The sequence below is a fragment of the Poromitra crassiceps genome, assembly GCF_964638095.1.
Source record: "Poromitra crassiceps genome assembly, chromosome: 6".
NCBI lineage: Eukaryota > Metazoa > Chordata > Actinopteri > Beryciformes > Melamphaidae > Poromitra > Poromitra crassiceps.
Genome location: NC_139627.1, coordinates 33,282,860 through 33,303,432, shown reverse-complemented (window position 1 = coordinate 33,303,432; position 20,573 = coordinate 33,282,860). Strand labels below are relative to the sequence as shown.

The 20,573-nt window shown below is 44.5% G+C and overlaps 1 protein-coding gene across 1 annotated transcript in view; it reads left to right on the top strand.

The window, feature by feature from the left end:
* Positions 1-14,532, top strand: part of ccdc80 (coiled-coil domain containing 80) — a 33,419-nt gene extending 18,887 nt beyond the window's left edge. Inside the window, exons 6-10 of the mRNA XM_083639364.1 lie at positions 2,448-2,584; positions 4,561-4,712; positions 5,363-5,466; positions 10,760-10,843; positions 13,589-14,532. Of these exons, the coding sequence (XP_083495490.1) occupies positions 2,448-2,584; positions 4,561-4,712; positions 5,363-5,466; positions 10,760-10,843; positions 13,589-13,911 (800 nt within the window). The 3' untranslated portion in view covers positions 13,912-14,532. The remainder of the gene's footprint in view (positions 1-2,447; positions 2,585-4,560; positions 4,713-5,362; positions 5,467-10,759; positions 10,844-13,588) is intronic.
* The last annotated feature ends 6,041 nt before the right edge of the window (positions 14,533-20,573 follow it).

Sequence of the window (20,573 nt, the reverse complement as noted above, 5' to 3'; positions counted from 1 at the left end):
GTGTATCCCCCTCCCGTTGAGTTTAGAATGACCTCATAGTCTATGAGTTTTAACTTGGTTAGTCAGCAACATGTATTATATACAATAGATACAGTCGGTCTGTTGTAGAATGGAAATTATCCAAAAGGAGGCTAATGTGATTAAAACTTTCCCTATCACGGTCTGTGTGGGTGGGAATGCCCACAAAATGTTACTACGGCTGCTGCGCGAGTGGGGGAAAAACCATATATCTCAATGGGCTGACTCACCAAAGGACGGTGCTGCGGCTCTACACTACCGGATTGGGGATTCTAGAGCAGGTACATAGACGTCTGTTCAGATGTGTGTTTACTGCGGTGGTTGAATCCCCGATCCTGTCTGCCTGGTCTGGGCTAGCAGCTAAATGCTAATTGTGCTGAATGGGGAGAACGGGAGGCCATGCCGCCTGAATGTATACCTCCAGCAAGGAGGTTATGTTTTCATGGCCGTTTGTCTGTCTATCTGTTTGTCAGCAGGATTATGGAAAAGCTACTGGGCCGATTTTCATGAAACTTCATGAAAGGGTGTAACATGGTCCAAGGAAGAACCCATTACATTTAGGAGCGGATCCGATCCGACTCACGAAATTTGAGATTATCATAGTAGACTGGACCATTGACGTTGGCGGAGGTCTGCACTCTCTGAGTGCCCTTGTAATTGAGAGTGTGTTTTGTTTTATGCCTGTGTGTACAGTCTAGTGTGCTGTCTCCACCATGTGCTGGGGCTTTCCTGACATCATTGATCGACACATTGCACAGCACAAAGAGGCCATGGGCAAACACATGGAGGGAGTGCTGATTAAAGGCATTTGCTTGGGCCTGTATAAATGCCAGCTACAGTCCATTTCTAAGCCATCAGACCCTGCCAGAACTCAGCCATCAGACCCTGCCAGATCTCAGTCATCAGACCCTGCCAGATCTAAGTCATCAGACCATGCCAGATCTCAGTCATCAGACCATGCCAGATCTAAGTCATCAGACCATGCCAGATCTCAGTCATCAGACCATGCCAGATCTCAGCCATCAGACCCTGCCAGATCTCAGTCATCAGACCCTGCCAGATCTAAGTCATCAGACCATGCCAGATCTCAGTCATCAGACCATGCCAGATCTCAGTCATCAGACCCTGCCAGATCTCAGTCATCAGACCCTGCCAGATCAAAGCCATCAGACCCTGCCAGATCTAAGCCATCAGACCCTGCCAGATCTCAGTCATCAGACCCTGCCAGATCTCAGTCATCAGACCCTGCCAGATCTCAGTCATCAAGCCCTGCCAGATCTCAGAGTGCTGATTAAAGGCATTTGCTTGGGCCTGTATAAATGCCAGCTACAGTCCATTTCTAATCAGAATCAGAATCAGATATCATTTATTCACCATTATGTTATGTAACATATAGGAACTTGTTTTGGCATTAAAGTGCATTAATCTTTTTTCACATAAAAAGATGAATGCACTTTAATGCCAAAACAAGCCATCAGACCCTGCCATAACTCAGCCATCAGATCCTGCCAGATCTAAGCCATCAGACCCTGCCAGATGTCAGTCATCAGACCCTGCCAGATCTAAGCCATCAGACCCTGCCAGATGTCAGTCATCAGACCCTGCCAGATCTAAGCCATCAGACCCTGCCAGATGTCAGTCAGTGAATAAAAGCTGGCTTTTGTGGGTGTCGAGTGTGTCCCTGATTCACTCTGCATGTTTCCATTCCTGCTCGTCGTTGTGGAGCTTAGTTCAGTGTTGTCAGAGAGGAGCGTTCAAACCCGGCTGTGGAACACAGTTTGGGAGCTGAGCACTCGCTTTGTGTTTACATTACCATCATTTATTCAATTGAAAATGGTATCATTGCAATCGTACGTGGTCTTCCATTATGGAGTCTGATGTGCTGTCTTGTCAAAACAAAGACGCTTACATAAGAGCCATTGTTTACGACTGAGCCTGCAGTCTGAAGAAGGAAGAAGAAGAAGAAGTGTTGTTTACGACTGAGCCTGCAGTCTGAAGAAGTGGTGTTGTCAGATTGACGTTTTTCACTTTCATTTGTGGGAACAAATGACAAAGCAAAAGCTCTATGAAAAGTTCCTTGGAATTTCATGGAGAGAAATTCAAACAAACATCTTTGGTTACTGTGTGTGTGTGTGTGTGTGTGTGTGTGTGTGTGTGTGTGTGCGTGTGTGTGTGTGTGTGTGTGTGTGTGTGCGCACGTGAGAGGGCATGCACATTACATTACTTTTTTTTTTGAGAATGCAGTGTCACCAGTCTTACTGAATCTATACCACAGGCCTTCACTCTTGATCACTTCAAGAGTGACAGTCCATCAATTCAAACCAAACAATGATTCTTGATGTACCTGTGAGCCCAAATAAGTATTAAATAAAAACGAAGCTACACTCTCAGAATATATCAATATATAACCGGTGCCTCTTCCTCTCCAGAGCACGACAAGCCCATGAAGGGTCTTCGTCAGGAAGACCTGGTGAACCAGGATCTGATCACGGAGCTGAGGAAAGAATTCAGCATGACGCACAACGACTTCTACATGATCCTCACTGACACCGACATGAGAGTCAAGGTAGGGACCCAGTCTCTATGAGAGAGGAGGCTCTGCAGTAAGCAAGCAATCTCAAAATGCTTTTAATTAGGGCTGACCCAAATGCTTCGAAGCTTCAATCGATGCCATTGGTAATCGATTTCCAAATAAGTATTTGAATGTTTCGTTTTTCTTCAATTTATTTTTAAATAGTAATCCAACATTACTCATTATTATGCATCAACATTAATTATTATTACTTATTCTCTTAGACAAGGACATTGTGCCTCACAGCTCTCATCTAATGTTACTTACCGGCAGTGAAACTGCAACAGTAGCAGGGCCTACTAACTGTACATATGATCAAATTTGTTTTTATGGGCTATGGCTGTAATTTATTTGATGTGCTTATTGCAAATTTTTTTATCCATTTTTGTTTCAATAAAAAGTAAAATCCTTGAAGTCTGATTTTTCTCCTCGCCTCTCATTGTTACTACGTTCCCCGCGCCCCCGTCGAAGCTTCCAATGTATTCGAATACTTGTCACTGAAGCTTCAAAGCCCAAAAATGGTATTTGGGGACAGCCCTCTAGTTTTAATCATGTTGGTTCCTTTTAAAGTGATGCTGCAGTTTGCTAGTATCTTTGGTTATGTAGCTTCCTGGACATGTTATAACCCCAGTGGGTTATAATACATGTTATAACCCCAGTGGGTTATAATACATGTTATAACCCCAGTGGGTCTCCGACAACGTGTCTCCAATATGCAAAAATGAAGCCAAAATATCTTGTTTCAGTGAGCTGCCACCTTGCTTGTTTGACGCCATTTGCAACCGGAGTCTGTGCAGTAGAGTTGGGCTGAGCCCCCTCAGCCGTCCCCCGTCTGACAGGTTCGAGAGTGGCTGACACAGCTGTCAATCAGCTCTTTGTATATCATCAAATAACTCATTTAAACAAACTTGTCAAAAAATGAGCATTTGAACATACATTAGCATGATAAGAGAACTACCTAACATGACAGAAACAATATTTGGAAAAAATGTATTTGACGTATAATTTGATCCTTTAGTTTGGCTCATGTCCGTCCGCTAACATGGAGTGAGCGGGATTTAAGACCTATTACTGGGAACAGCCACCAGGATCGAGATGTTTTGGCTTCACCTTTTGGGAGCTGGCATGACATCCATCTTTTATAGTCATTGGTCTTTACTGTACCTGTGCTTCTCATTAAGACACACACTCCAATTCCCTCTTCATCAACAGGTAGACTACCCATCAGCCATCACTTTGGTCTCGCTCCCCTCTTCTCTCTCTCTCTCTCTCTTTGAAGGTGGGCTCTGCCGTGTTCACTGACCTGCCCTGTGTGCCAACATCCTGCCTCCAGCAAACACTGTTTTAATTCACGCAACATGGCGTTTGCCCGGCAGCTGTGTGTGCCTGTGTGCGTGCGTGTGTGTGTCTGTGTGTGTACGTGCCAGGGTAAATCACCACCATGCTGTTTTCAGACAGATTCAACAAAGACGCCAGTGTTCGCCCCTCTGCTGACAGAGGCAGAGACAGGGAAGTCTATTAACGTGCAGGGCACTGGGTGTGGGTATGAGAGAGGAGAGAGAGAGAGAGAGAGAGAGTGCAGTGCAGAGAGGTGTGAAAACGTTTGAACGGACTTTGCAGCAGATTCAGCACATCCTCAGCAAAGTGTGTGTGGGTGGCTGTGGTATTTTCAATTTATTTGAAGAATCTTTTCATGCTGCTGTGATTGTCCGCCATTTGGCAAATTAAATTAGATACGGAGTTATGTTCAAACGAATGCCTCTCGCTGTTTCCTAGAAGTTATGATCGAGAATGCTTGGGATGTGTCAGAAACCGCACCACATCTAGAAACAATGTTCGACAGTTTCTCCCTCCAGATTTCCTTCCACATGCATCCTAAATGTATCCTGCTGCCTCGCCTGCATCTTCAAATCAACTTTCGGCATGACCGTTGGTGTGACCGTTTCTTGTTCCAATTCTCTCCTCTTCAGCAATCGTACGAGGTTCCCATCGCCATGAAGGCTGTGTTCGACTACATCGACACCTTCTCGTCACGCATCCGAGAGATGGAGCAGCAGAAGAGAGATGGAGTGGTGTGCAAGAAGGAGGACAAGCCCAGATCACTGGAGAACTTCCTCTCCAGGTAGTGTGGCTTCTCGCACGCATACCAAACTATCATTGACGGCCTGGGATGGGATGCAGAAATCTGTCTCTAATGTTTGACTCTTAGAAATCAATTTGGCAGTTTATCGTAATAATCACATTCAGATCGACATCTGACTGCGCTGCTATATCTTGTAAGAAGCCCTGCATAATGTAATGGATAATTGTTTGACTGAGGAGTTAGTGGTCAAAATGAATGGGTGGTCTGGTCACGTCAGCACGTTTCCTCTCCCATCAAGCATCTGGACCACAATTTATAGCGTTTATGTGCAACACTTGGCTCATAGTGTGTGTGTGTGCGTGTGTGTGTGTGTGTGTGTGTGTGTGTGTGTGCATAGATATTACGATAAAAGTAGCGTAAACCCCAGCCGTTCCTCCGGGTTCATTCATGGCAGGCGCATATTTTACTGAGATGTTTAAAACAGACGGGCTGTCCTTTGTTTCCATGGAAACACGAATTCCAGTTTGATCTGTCAGGATTTTGACCATAATTCTGGGTTGTCACCCACTGGCAGTGATATGATGGGAATATATTGGTCTCCAAGCGCAAACTGCTTGTCTTGGTACTGCGCTTTCACCGCTGTCCCACAGTGCCACTTACATGCAGTCTAAAATCTTGTGTGATTGCAGGTTCCGATGGAGACGTCGTCTGTTTGTGATCTCCGCCCCCAGCGACGAGGAGTGGTCCTATCAGCAGCAGCTGCACGCCCTGAGTAGCCAGGCCTGCAACTTGGGTGAGTCATCAACCAATCAGTCCAGACTCTCTCTTAAATTAACCAATCCCACTGCCAGGATTACCGTATCCTGAGGTCAGGAAAGCAAGTTTCTTTCAAGTGGTGCTCTGCAAGATCCTTGTTTATTTTCTTCATTTTGGCATTTTGGCGCCATCTTTGATGATAAGCGGTAGTGCTGCGGTCACTGGTCAGTCACAGTGTGGGCGCCTGGGCGGTACTGTTGCCTTGGATTGTCTGTTTGTGTTTTCTTTTCTTTTTGTGTTCAGTCATGGTGGCTGTCACTGCCCATGCCAACTACCCACTTCCTCTTCTGTTTATTCCAAACAAACCGCTGACGGTGCTGGTGGAAACAGAAAGCGCATCACTTCCTCTGTGCCAGAGATGCTCACAAGTCACTTTTTGCAAGTCCAATTCAAGTCTCACGTCTTTGAGCTATAGTCCAAGTCAAGTCTCAAGTCTTTGGTCACAAGTCCAAGTCTCAAGTCTTTGGTCACAAGTCCAAGTCAAGTCTCAAGTCTCTTTATGAATGAGCGTTCTTTCATCTGCTCCATGCCATCCAGTATGCTTAGAACACGGCATCGCTAAAACTAAGGAATTCAAAGCATGTACTGTATTATTATCACTCCTTTATCTATTAGCACACAGTATCAGCATTGATTAGTTTACATTATTATTAGTAGATATAAATAAAGCTTTTTTACGAGTACCAAATCTTGAGGACGAGTCTCAAATCAAGTCTCAAGTCACTGTGTGTGCGACTTAAGTACGACTCGAGTCCAGGTCACAAGTCCACATCCCCATCTCTGCTCTGCACCTCAGAGAGGAAGGACCGATCTGATACGGGTGTTTAGAACAGCAAATGTAAAAGCTTTTATAAACTGGATATAGGTCGAATCACTGTTGTGATGACAATAGAAAGAAGTGGAACGGAATTTTTTGACATGAAAATATTCTGAATTATTACCTTAACTCATTCATGGCCAGTTTAGGACTGCCAATATTTAGCACAGGCCAAAGATTTTCATAATTGTTGGTCATCTTTCAAGACCCACAGTAAATGATCTATTAGCACCAAAGTGATTTGCAATACCTCAAAATGAAGATGTACGTCTCTGGGTTCACCAGGGGAAAAAAAGTGAGCTTTTAGCATGTTCTGTACTCTACTTATAGCCATTTATATACACCCTGTTTTCACCAAAAAGGTCTCTCTGAGAAGATAAATTGCAGAAAATGGCATTTTTGTAAATCACACAATCTCAGGCAGAACTCGCTCTCAATTCTTTTATTTTGAACTGTATTGACATCAGACATGTAAATATTATTCGTTATGACACAAATGAAAAAAAAAATATATATATATATATATATATATATATATACATGAAGTGCCTTTTTTACATTCAACAATACAGTTTACTCAGTGTGAGTGAGTGTGATCATAGAATAGAATGCAGAGATCAGTGTAGTCTCTCTCACACACACACACACACACACACACACACACACACACACACACATACACACACACACACACACACACACACACACTCCTTACCGCGAGATCATCCGGGTCCTGTCGCATTGGAATCCAGTCTTCCTCGCCCTCGACAGGAAAGTGGCCGTGCTGCTTCGCTCTGTGTGAAAGCCATTTCTGTGGCGAGGCTGCTGTTCTCCTCCAACTCACACAGTTGTGACTCCGTCTCGTCTCTTTCGGGCTGGGACACAGGAACGGGGTCGAGGGACCAGGATCGATCATGTTGGTCACGGGTTTGACTACCGCGAACGATCGATGTCCGCTGCCCTGCAACAAGCCGATCAGCTCAGCGCGCCGAGGGGCGTTTCAATGGCGTTTCTCCTCTCTGCACAACTTCACAAGGAAGCGCGTTTCTCTGTTTTCTGTTTTTCCTCCTGCTCATTTCAAAACAACAGCTGCGGTATGTGTTTGATCGCGTGTTGTCGGCTTTAGGGACCTGATAACATGTCACAGGCTGGGGAAGTGTTTGAACTACGCGCTGCACTAATAAAAACAAAAACACGTCAAACACGTCATTGGCCCTCTGGGCTATTCCTGATAACACGTCAAAGACGTCTTTGGCCCTGAATGAGTTAATCATGGGCGATTATACCTTGGTGCACTGGCTGCACGTGCAACCTCTAGTGGCCAGATTTTTTTTTCTTTTTTTTTACCTTTTATTTATACAGGGGGAGTCTCACTGAGAGCAATGCTCTCTTTTTCAGGAGTGCCCTGTTCACATTCACACACACATTCATACCTGGAAGCTGACCAGTACAACCACAGTCTGATCTGTTGGCCACTGAGCAGCTCCACTGGAGCGGTTGGGGTTAAGGGCCTGGCTCAAGGGCACCTCAGTGGTGGTAATGAGGGGGGGCAAGCGCTGCCTTTTCACTTTCCCCACCCAGATTTATCCTGCCGGTCCCGGGGATTAAACTGACGGCCTTCTGGTCACAAGCTCGCTTCTCTAACCGTTAGGCCACCACTGCCACATAAACGATTTAAACCAAATCTAATCGAATATATTATATATATCATGTGTTGTAGATATCTATATGTCGTTGTATTCGACATTATTCAAAGCAATTTCTCGATTCATTGTGTTTCTGAAGAAAATAAATCTGTACTTGACCTCTCAACTCAGCTCACGTGATGCGCGCTGGTCGTGGTACTACGTGCTACTACGTGCTTGCGTCAGACGTCAGCGACAGCGTGTCAACAAAGGAAACATACCGAGACAGACGAGACAGATATATTTAACATGGCTAAAAGGGTCAACCAAACTCTCGACCGATTTTTCTCTAAGAAAACTAGGACTGATACAGAGAAACATGACTGCAACAATAACACCATGCCGGTCACCTCAGCAGCAGCCGGCGGCAGCAGCAACATTGTTCTCAGTTCGGACGACGAAGAAGAGGGGGGAAGCGGCGGTGGACCACCGGTGATAGTGACAACCACACAGGCTGCGCCTGTCACAATGTGGCAGTTTGAAAGCTCCACCTCTGCTTAGATTGAACTGTCATTTCTCCAGACAGTAGTGTGAGAACAGATCGAGACATCACCTGACTGCAGCTTGGGTAAAGTTGCATCTACTGTAGGTGTCATTCAGCATATTGTGATATGTTGTTGGAGAATGTGTTGTCATATCCTACTATAGCATTCAGTGTCTCCTATACAGTTATCTATTTGTGGAGGTACACCACAATAGATTTTGAGCACCACAAATAGATTTTGACTGCCACATATTCATTTCAAGTAGTTGACTGCAAACACCTGCTTTAGGAGCCCACTAGATGGTGCTCTGAGGCCCACCAGTGGGCCACGGTTCAGTGGTTGGGAAACACTATCATGCAGATAGAATAGGCTATATAAGGAGACAATTATTTTTTCATCACTGTAAAGCCACAGCATAGTGAAGAGGATATTAATGTGATGTGTGTAGTTCTTCATATCTACTAGCCTCTTCATTTTGCTCTCAGAGTGCCCCAGATTAATGCATTTTATTTTAAAATTGACAAAATTTCTTTATCCCCCCTACCGGAGTAATATTGACTTCTGGGTGGTGCAACCCCTGTTTGGAAGGTCTATAATCGCCTATGACCTTAATCCATGCATTCTCCTACATCAGATCCATCAACTGTAGATGCAGAACTGAACAAAATGTATCTGCCAATAAGAATATATTTTCTTTTGGGGAGGGGGGGTTTCATGCTTTATTAGACAGATATAGTGAGGTAGACAGGAAAGGATGGGAGAGAGAGTGAGGGGAGGACATCCAGCAAATGACCGCGGGCCGGATTGGTACCCGGGTCACTGGGGGGAGGACTGGTGAGCCTTAACGTGTGCTCCTCGGTGAGCCACCGGACAAATAACAGTCTTTTTCTACTCTTTGCTTTGCAGCTCGCCAGCTGATATTTCATGGTGACCTTAAGTTTACCCAAGCATGACTCTGTGACCTTTCAGTGCCTGCCAAGGCATTAGTCATAGCACTTATGAATATGCTAATCTGTTTGCCTCAGTGAGAGCGCTTGATCACTTGGAATGTTTTTGTTTATTGCAATTCTCCAGATGTTTTCAGAAGGCGTTGTGTGTGTGTGTGTGTGTGTGTGTGTGTGTGTGTGTGTGTGTGTGTGTGTGTGTGTGTGTGTGTGTGTGTGTGTGTGAGAGAGAGAGAGAGAGCGCAGGGCAGAGGGATCCCAGATGACAGAGCTGGCACCGTGTTTCTCTGTCAGTGGATAACAAGCTATTTCCATCACTGACAATAGCCTCACTTAGTCAACTTTTCCACAGCTAGACTCAAATATTATTAAAAAAAAAAAAAAAAAACTCGTAACTGACAAGCCCGTCTTTTATTGTCACACAAATTATTACCACATATCGCATATCTAACGTTGCAAATCTCAACAACTCGGCCTTTCTGACAGGTTTATGTAAGATACATGTAAGCTTAAGTTGAAATAGCCCAGCGTAAACTTCTCCCTGGCATTTCTCTACCTATCACTTTTCTATCAGACATGTTGTTACATCTATGATTTGTCATTGGATTCTTGCAATATTGACCGTTGAATAATTTCATCTTATTCTACTGCTGCAATCACTGAGTCACGCCAGATGAGACTGCCAACTACAGTAAATGCTAATTCTGTGTTCCAGTTGCACTGGGAACAAGGAATCTACCAGTTCGAAGGTCATGAACGCCCTTGTGTTCGTCAGGCTGTACAGCCTGATGAAGACCAGTGAGGTTGACATCACTCAAATGGGATATTCCTAGTTCCCAGTGCAACTGGAACAGGGGGGACTACTCTTGCTTATCAGCTGGTCCAGACCAGGGGCTGCATGGACTGTTTCCCCTCATGTGTTGCTCTTGGCTGGGCCGGCGGCACCCAGGGCTGTTCCCTCCCTCTCTGTCCCAGACAAAGGCCTGTCCTGCTGACTGGGCTAAGGGCCTGGGAGGTGATCCTCACTTGGCTCTCACCTAGTAAAGCCAGTGTTCTCATGTGGTTGTTGTGGGCTTTCACTCTTCAGAGGAAACAGCTTTTTGGCCTGGCTCGGTAGACCACCACATTCTCTTTCCATTACCTAGAAACCAGTGCTAGGACGGTTCCAATAATAAACAGCTACATTGAAATCAGCTTGGATAAGCAGAAGGATTGATGGATATTAAACAGGTGGTCAGCATATTGTAGATACCGTCTGTATTCTTGCTTGAAGTCTTCCCTTTTCTGTTATCGTTCTAAGATCCTATTTGATTTTCATTTGCTTGTCATGTTGTTACAGGTCTGAGGCACATTTCCATTCTGAAGCTGGTCGGCACAGAACAACTGGATATGGGCGGAGTCTTGGAGCTCTACCCAATCAATGGTAAGAACATTTAAAGTATGCATGGTTCTGCAGATCGGATGTGGCTATAGCAAGCACACACACATACAAGCACACAGTACATAAGCATAAACTTCCGGGGATGCACACGCCACAACTCTGTGTAGACTTGCCAAAAATGCTAATAAACAGCTTAAATTTGGGAAAATGAAAAAACAAACTGCTGTTTAATGATAAACCGTGATACAATTCCTGACAGTATTACCATTTCAAATTTTTATTATCATTAAAACCGTGTTACTGATGTGATGTGAAAACACAGTAAATACTGTCCATCATAATAATATAATAATAATAATAATAACTTTATTTATAGAGCACCTTTCACAGACCGAAATCACAAAGTGCTTTACAAAGCAAAAGAAAATACAGAGAATACAATATTAGAATCGAGAATAAAAATAGAGGTCACTGAACTTAGTGTTCAGGACAGTAAACAATACTGCAAATATCCTACACAATACAAATGGACCACGTTGTTAAAGATACATCTTTCAATAAAACATCAACAATCAACAATCAATTGATGCAGGGCAAGATCTGCATCAATCTTTGAAAGCCTCTCTAAACAGGTGAGTCTTTAGGAGGCGTTTAAAGGACTCCACAGAACCAGCCGATCTAAGGGGCGGAGGCAGGCTGTTCCACAGTTTAGGGGCCATGGCCTCAAAGGCTCGGTCGCCACGGGTCTTGAGGCGTGTCCGAGGAACCTGAAGCAGGTTTAGATCATTGGATCTGAGGGAATGAGCAGAAGTAAGGGGGTGAAGTAGGTCCGAGATGTAAACAGGTGCCTGAGAGTGTAGTGCTTTGTAGGTGAGGGTGATGATTTTGAACTGGAATCTATAGGCAACAGGTAACCAGTGAAGTGACTTGAGTACCGGGGTGATGTGACAACTCCTGTTTGACCTGGTGAGCAAGCGCGCGGCAGCATTTTGGATGGCCTGCACGCGGCGTAGAGCGGATTTACTGAGCAGTGGGAAAAGAGCATTGCAGTAATCTAATCGTGACGATATAAAGGCGTGAATCAGCATTTCCATCTCAGGAAGAGAGAGTGTAGATCGAAGTTTGCCAATATTTCGTAGGTGGAAAAAGCATTTTTTAGAGAGCTGTTTTATATGGACGTCTAGTGAAAGAGAGTGGTCAAAAAAGACCCCTAGGTTACGTAGGCTAGGGCGGACGGCAGAGGAGAGAGGGCCAATCCTATTTTTTATCGTGGATGTGACACTATCCGGAGCGATAATGAGCACCTCGGTCTTGTCCTTATTTAGCTGCAGGAAATTTTCAGCCAACCATGCATTGATCGCACTAATACAGTCTAGAAGTCTGGAAATCTGACCTATCTCGTTTGGTTTGAAAGAGAAGCGGAGCTGGATATCATCAGCATACAAATGATATGAGATATCAAAACTGTGGATTAGTCTCCCCAGTGGAAGCATATACGTTCCAAATAGGACAGGCCCCAGGATCGATCCCTGTGGGACCCCACAGAACAGGGGAGCGGAAGAGGAAACAAAATTATTTATCTGTACACTAAAGCTGCGACCTGATAAAAAAGACCTAAACCAATCTAAGGCAGTGCCTGAAATGCCCACCCAGTCACGAAGCCTATCGATCAGGATAAGGTGGTCCACAGTGTCGAAAGCGGCACTGAGATCTAAGAGAACTCAAATCTGGTACTCTCCAGCATCGGTGGACATAAGCAGCTCATTTGTTACCCTCAGCAGGGCGATCATAAAGTTAGCAACAGTCTCCCAGACGCAGGTGTGCGGCCTTGGTGAAATTATTTCAGTGAGTGTATCATTACTTTTTGGGTCTGAGTTTTCAATATAAAAAAATGTAAAATGATTTCAGTGAGTGTATCAGTACTTTTTGAACATTTTCAGCACATTTTAACAATACCATGATAATAACCGATGATAACCGTGATCATTTTGGTCACTAATCGTGATGTGAAATGTTCATACCGTTAGATTACTAATTGGCCAACCCATCGAGGAGTAAAATGGATGCTTCTATAGTAGGATGTTAACAAAATGACATTCTGGCCACTATTTTACCTTCAAATAGCTTTCTCTTCTTCAGTTACAAGCAAAATCTACAGCCTCCTCATTCAAAACCAGCATCCCAAGCTGTAACTGTTAGTAAGAACTGTTTCCATTATGTTGCAATCTGCCCGTTTATGCCAGCATTCCTTCTCTTGGTTGTCTGCACAAGTTCTCTATAGTGTTCGAGTGCCACGGGACGGTTGAGCCTGAAGCATAAATGCAGCAACATGAGCAACACTTTATTTATTGTGTGTTGAGCGACACTTTCCAATAAGTATAAATTAGGCTTAAATGTTTGACCATGTCAGGGACCAACATCAAAGATACGTTAGCAGCACAGGCCAACAATCTCCATATAGCCCCACAGCTGCATAAGCATGCGTGCTAGCTGTGGTTGGGGAGGCAGAATGAAAATATCACAGTTATTCCTTTCATTTCACATGAGCTGGTAGATATTACACCTCATTGCTCACGGGAGAACTCTTTACCAAGAGGGGTGTTAGCTTTGCTGGGAAACAAGAAGAGGGAGTTGGACTTTTGCAAGATGGTAGAAACTAGGTTGACTGCCAAGCTTTAGCAGTACTGAATGGGGGAAATGGTCAGATAATACAGAAAAACCCCAAAGCTGTGCACTTCTTGCTGTTTCAAATTAAGACCTCTCTACCAACCTTGACCTCTGCCCTAGGGACTGCCACAGTGGAGCGTGAGGGGCTGCCCGGCACCCTGGTGAAGGACATCCGGAACTACTTCCAGATCAGTCCAGAATACTTCTCCATGCTGCTGGTAGGGAAGGACGGCAACGTGAAGTCCTGGTACCCCTCGCCCATGTGGTCCATGGCCAACATCTATGACCTGGTGGACTCTATGCAGCTACGCAGACAGGAGATGGCCATCCAGCAGTCATTGGGCATGCGCTGCCCAGAGGATGAGTACGGCGGCTACGGCTACCACCAGCATGGCTACGAACACGGCCACCAGGATGGCTATTACCAGGGTTACGGTTACTAACGGTGTGTGTGCTAAGCAAGGGTGTGTAACCTAACTCACCCTTGCTTCCGGTTGGTGTTTGGTGGTGCTATTGGCCCTGGTTCATTTGACCTTTAACCTTTTCTTCTTTCCTACCCATCCACCACCAGCTCAGTTGATGAGGTCCTTGAAAGTTTTGTAGCACTTAGTGGAAAGCCTCAATCATGTCGCTTCCACCTATCTGGGTCTTTGATATATATGCTGGCAGGCAATGGTAAAAGACAAGGACCTTTAATCAGAACTGGTTAGTCAAACAAGTGTAGCTGAGCCTGGAGGTTCAGGGATGTCTTGTTTACTTTTTTTCCCCTTACATTTCAAACTTCATAAAGTGTTTTGCGCATTACATTATCTGGCCCCTTCACTTGCCTTCCAGGCCAAATTTACATTTTCATATTATCAGCACAGACCTTTATTTTGTAGATAATGGGCTAAAATAAGATGTGTATTTATTGGACATTTGTTGCATTTGAGGTACAGTTACCCCATTACTTTATGGAAGGAAGCTCTGCCACATTATTTCTCTTTTGTAAAGTTCCTGTTACAGTACTTATATGATGTTCTTATTTATACTCTATTTTGCTATATGACAAATAAACATTTGTTTACTGCCAACAATCGTCTCTGAGTTGGTTTCAGTGTCCAGTCACAACATCAATGTTTACAGGAAAGGTTTTCATTCTACACTTTGCCCACTGCAAGCATCTTCTGAGTAACATCGCCTCCCAGTGGCCTGATAACATTACTGCATGGGATGGACCACAACATTTGATGCAGGGAAAGGCTAATCACATTGATGGTACATTTTATTGACCGTTTCCTCAAATTAAACTTGCACTTTATAAGTTAAGTTATAATTAATCCAGTATTAATGGAAAGTAATGTAGAAGTTAGCTTTTTTGAAATAACTGATGGAATTCTAATATTAAGTCACAGGGTGTGTCTTAATTTTCTCCTCTCCTATCCTGCTACTTACAGTTACACATAGACAAATTTAGATAGCCTGAATTATCTTTTAGGTACATACAATCAAAGCAAGTTCAGAGGGCTGGTTATGGGAGGGAACCGTTCACTTGGCCAGTCATATGGCTTCAGTCCTCTCCAGTCAATCAGTAACGACAACACGGGAGGCGCAGCCCATTTTTCGAACCGCTCTCTCATCTGTGCTACGATCTATAAATGTTGTTATAAAACGGCTCTCTCAAATCAAGCAATCTGATTGGTTCACAGCCATGGTATAAATACCGTATACCACTCTCATAACCCATGGCCATTGATTATTATTTGAAGAGCCATGACGCATGATGGCGCAACTCTCTTACTAAAAGGCTTTGGTTACCTCAAATGACAATGTAGAAAAAACAAAATGGCGGAGACAGCTGTCAGATCCTTGTGAATCGATCTTCGCTTATAACTTTACTAATACTTCGCAGAAAATTATGATTTGTACAAGAATAGACGCGGGCTAATGTCTTCTTTGCAAAAAAAAGGCTGTTAACCCCGCATTTCTAAATAAGACGTAACGTTAGTTGGTGTCGGGCTTTGCAGAAAGCTCTCAGCTTCTCAGCAAGCGCCAGGATTGGCCAATGTCAACTTCAGTCTCCAGAACGATCCAATCAAATCACCCACACGTCTATCTTCTTGCTAGAGGTCCCGCCTTACAGTATTGTTTCAACTGACTCTATCAGAATGCCATGCCAGTCAGACTTATAGTATTATTATTATTATTATATTATCATACTTGGAAACCGTGGAAACTCGAGCTGCGTGTGTTGTGGCATATATCCCGCTGCTCAGCAGTTATCCCACTCGGCCTGCGGCCTCGTGGGATAACAGCTGATCAGCGGGATATATATGCCACAACACACTGGCTCTCATGCTATATTGCTTAAATATTCAATATTGAAAACGCAAAATGTGAAATGCAAAGGTTTTTATTGTGTTCATGTGTGCATGTGCTGCCTTTTGCCTGTGTCGCATGCAGCTATCACTTCTACTTTATGTTCCTCTGCCCATGATCTTTCTGTTTCTACTGTACACTGTGTGTGTGTGTGTGTGTGTGTGTGTGTGTGTGTGTGTGTGTGTGTGTGTGTGTGTGTGTGTGTGTGAGAGAGTGTGTGTGTGTGTGTGTGTGTGTGTGTGTGTGTGTGTGTGTGTGTGTGTGTGTGTGTGTGTGTGTGTGCGTGCGTGTGCGTGTGCGTGTGCATGCGTGCGTGTGTGTGTGGGTGTGTGTTTGTGTGTGTGTGTGTGTGTGTGTGTGTGTGTGTGTGTGTGAGAGATAGCATACATGTGCATTCTTGGTCCTGGGTGTCTGAACTCTTCTCTTTATGCTGTGTGCGTGTGTGTGTGTGCAGGGCCGTAGCCAGGGGGGAAAAGTGTGGACGATTCCAAGGGCCCTTGACTGACAGGGGCCCCAAATGTCCAAAATTTTCCGCCTTTGGGCGGTGGCATCCGTGGACCCGATGTGATATCCTTTCATGGGGCCCGAAATCCCTGGCTACAGCCCTGTGTGTGTGTGTGTGTGTGTGTGTGTGTGTGTGTCTCTGCGTCCTGCAGTGGATTTTGCAGTGGAACTCGTGCATCGCTCACGTTGCCGAGCCCCGCTAAGTCACCAGGATCGGTGACACTGCTAATACACTTAGCTGGGATTAGCAGGAGGGTGTGCGTGTGTGTGTGTGTGTGTGTGTGTACAGTAAGCGCACAGTCGCACACTGAGTTGCAGTTATTCTGAACACCTGTCAGTAGTAATATATGTGTCTGTGTGTGTGTGTGGGGGGGGGGGGGGGCGGGGGCATGCACTATACAGTAAGCGGGTCAGTGTTGCGGAGTAGTAAACTACATGTAGCTGAACTACGTAGTTTAACAACATTTTTCAGTAGCTTGCTGGTAGTTCAACTACATTCATATTTGCATAGTGAGTCAAGTAGTTAAACTACTTTTTGGTCATTTTTGGTAATTAACTACTCAAACTACAAACTACAATTTTGGGCAATAAAATGAAATAATTCAACAGTCACAGATCAAGGTTTAAAGCTACAATATGAAAACTTTACAAGAGGAAGTGGGCTAAAGCTCACTCAGATAAACATGTGGATGCTGTGTGATGTTCAAAGGTTATTTGTTCAAACCATCTGTGATGCTGTTTTTATCATCAGTAGTTTGAATACTGATAGAAATAAGCTGATGTAGTAGTCTCGTCAGTCGCTGACTCTAGCTCAGGCAGATCAACAGCTGCTCACACGTTCAATTCCAACCTATCATACTCTTTATACTCTGTGTTGTTGTCAGTGTGAACACAGTGTGTAGAATTCAGAAGTTGACCTGCAACCAGCTCATAGCTCAGCAGGATCAGTCACTGTGTCTGTGTCGCTACTTGACAGGTGGACTATTGGTTTGATTCCTGATGGAGGAGACATATTACACCACCGCCCTGTCTTTAATGTCACCAGCTGTTTACGCCTAGTGGCCGGCTTTAATATCCTCCAATTAATTAGAAGTGTAATAAAAACTAAAAGATGATTGTTATGCCTATTTCCACTTTTATTCAAATACAATACAATACAATACAATACTTTGCTGCCTCAAAAAAACACATGAAAGTTCAGTCTGTGCACATCCCAGGTTAGAACTCACAATCTCTGCCTCTGAAGGCAGCTGACATACACAATGAACCACAAAGGCACTGCCACTGATGTTGTATTTCTCTCTGTATGACTGCATTTCTCTCTGTATGACTTTTGAAGTGCCTGGCTATAGGTGAAAATCTGAAAAAGGCTACTGTATATTTTAGCTTTTAGTCAATTTAGAAATAGTTAAGTAGACTCGGTTATGGCAAGAGTTTAATTTCTGGACTTCCAAACATCAATTTAGACTCTAGATCACCCTTCTAAATTGATTAAAAGCAACAATACAGTATAACAATTTCCTGGTTTCAGCCTCACTATTTATATAATTAGTGGCCGGGCCAGCGAAGCGGCCAGGCCACTTCTTGTATTTGCCATTATTCTTCTTCCTCCCGGGAAGTTCGACTTCCCATGGATGAAAACTAACCAAACTTTGCACAAAGGTCCAGTCCCATGCCAAACGTCTTTGACACAAATTTGGGGCCAATAGTCCTAACGGTGGCACTACAGCGACCGTCTAAAGTTTAAAACTAAAAAAATTCATAAAAAATCAGGCATACGTGCTACGGCTTTGCAACTTTCACCGAAATGTGCGCCTAAATGAGGGGAAGCTTTTGTACAATGCAACCTATGGCCAATTATGAAGTCTAAAGACCGCAAAACTGCAAAAACAAATTAAACCCTACTCCTCCCACATTTTTTCTTCAAACGACACCAAACTTCAGTATCTGCATCGTTAGACTGTTCTACACAAAAGTATCAAACCAGATTTTCGATCGGTCAAAAATTGAGCCCACAGTGCATCAAAACGTTGAATTCTGGCCGCGTGTATAGCCTAATTACCTTAATTACCTTTGCCAATTAGGTTGTATTTGTGATGTCATCAGTCAGTCAAGCAATTGTGATGCCATCACTGATGTCACTCGAGCAATTGTGATGTCATAATACCTTAAAGCCTTGAGACTTGCCCAGCCACGACCCATTGCTGCGCAGCAGCCACTTTTTTGGCGCGTAATAACCCCCACAATTTCTTCGCCACATAGACATGTCCGAACTCAAAACATGCGGCTTATTGAGGACAGGTGTGCTATGACTTTTCTAAGGGTTTGGTCAAGCGGTTTGGCACTTCTTTTGAATGGACCCAGACCCGGGTCCGGGTCGGAACCTCGGGTATTCGGGGGGTCGGGCATACCCGAAGACCTCTAGCTCAAAGCCTTGAGACTTGCCCGGCCACGACCCATTGCTGCGCAGCAGCTATAATTCATGCTAATTTCCAGTTTTGGCGATTAATTAGCTCATCATGGTAATTACTCAAATTGCCCAACATGCAACTCTTAGCAACCAAGTTGAATTACATCCACTAGGACACCAGAGGTTTAGCGCAGGTTTAAGCAACCACCACCACCACCACCACCGAAGCTGAACGTCCTGATTGTACCTGAAGGAAGCCTCACTTTCATGTGATCGAGAGACTCTAGGCTCTTTCACACCGGCCTTGAAAGCCGAAAAATGCACGGAAAATAGGATTCGCGCCTCCGATGTGAAAGTCGTGAACGCGCTTTGGTGGACAATTGTTTTACGCCTTTTGTCCCGCGACGGTAGGTGGTCACAGCGCCGGGTTACCTGGCAACTCGCCTCCATTTGAAAGGTCATCACAGCGAGCCGGAAAAGGTGTGAATGGTCAGCTCATTCATAAAAAAATTACAGGGGAAATCACCTCATGTATCAAGAAAGTGCAGGAGTGAAAGTAAAAAAAGTAGCCTATACAATCATGACTGCAGGGGCGCCAGAAGGAATGCTCCGTGCGGTTAGGCTTTATGCTCAAATGATTTTGACATTAGTAGGTAAAATTAACGGATATAATAATAAGCTTCAGAGGACTATAGCTGTCTGTGGCGAGTTGGTCTGAGGTTATTCCCTCTCGAAATCAGCTCTGTGCATTCCCTTACAAAAACTACTAACGTTAAGTAGTCATGTGCATTTATAGCCTATACTATTCCCCCGACGAACGTTATGCAGACTGCAGCTGCTTGATATGCGGGCGGTCGTGTATCGTTCCACCTATCCTCCCTGCTCAGCAGACTAGGAGAAGGAGGGAAGTCTTGGTTGTTGAATGAATTCGTTCATCATACAGTAGCCTAGGCTACACTAACCTATGAAAATATTCATTTGGGCTAGGAGGAGCTGGAAATCCCTCCGCTCGCCTTTCAATCCGGGAGCGGGGGATTTCACCTGAAAGTACAAGCAATTTCTGTGGCGAGGGTGCGGCCTTTGCGGGACTCCTAAACGGCAATTTTTGTGCGATCTGTGTGTGAAAGAGCCTATAGAGAGACAGAGAGAGAGAGCGAGACTAAGAGAGTTTGGCCAAAATCCCGCTGCAAAAGGTTTTACCTGTCTGGTTGATAAAATGTTACATTTCAGCTGTCAATCAACATAAAGCTGGTGTGTGTGTGGGGGGGGAGGGGTTTCAAGTAGACTATTGTGACACCTTGCCCTAAAGCCTAAAGAGTAAATGTGGAGTGACACCAGAGTTTTACCACAGGTTTAAGCAACCAACACCACCACCACCACCACCACCACCACCACCCAAGCTGAACGTCCTGATTGCACCTGAAGGAAGCCTCACTTTCATGTGATCGAGAGACATAGAGAGACAGAGAGAGAGAGCGAGACTAAGAAAGTTCGGCCAAAATCCCGCTGCAAAAGGTTTGACCTGTCTGGTTTTTAAAATGTTACATTTCAGCTGTCAATCAACATAAAGCTGGTGTGTGTGTGTGGGGGGGGGGATGGGGGGGTTAAAGTAGACTATTGTGACACCTTGCCCTAAAGCCTAAAGAGTAAATGTGGAGTGACACCAGAGTTTTACCACAGGTTTAAGCAACCAACACCACCACCAACACCACCACCACCCAAGCTGACCGTCCTGATTGTACCTGAAGGAAGCCTCACTTTCATGTGATCGAGAGACATAGAGAGACAGTGAGAGAGAGCGAGTCTAAGAGAGTTCGGCCAAAATCCCTCTGT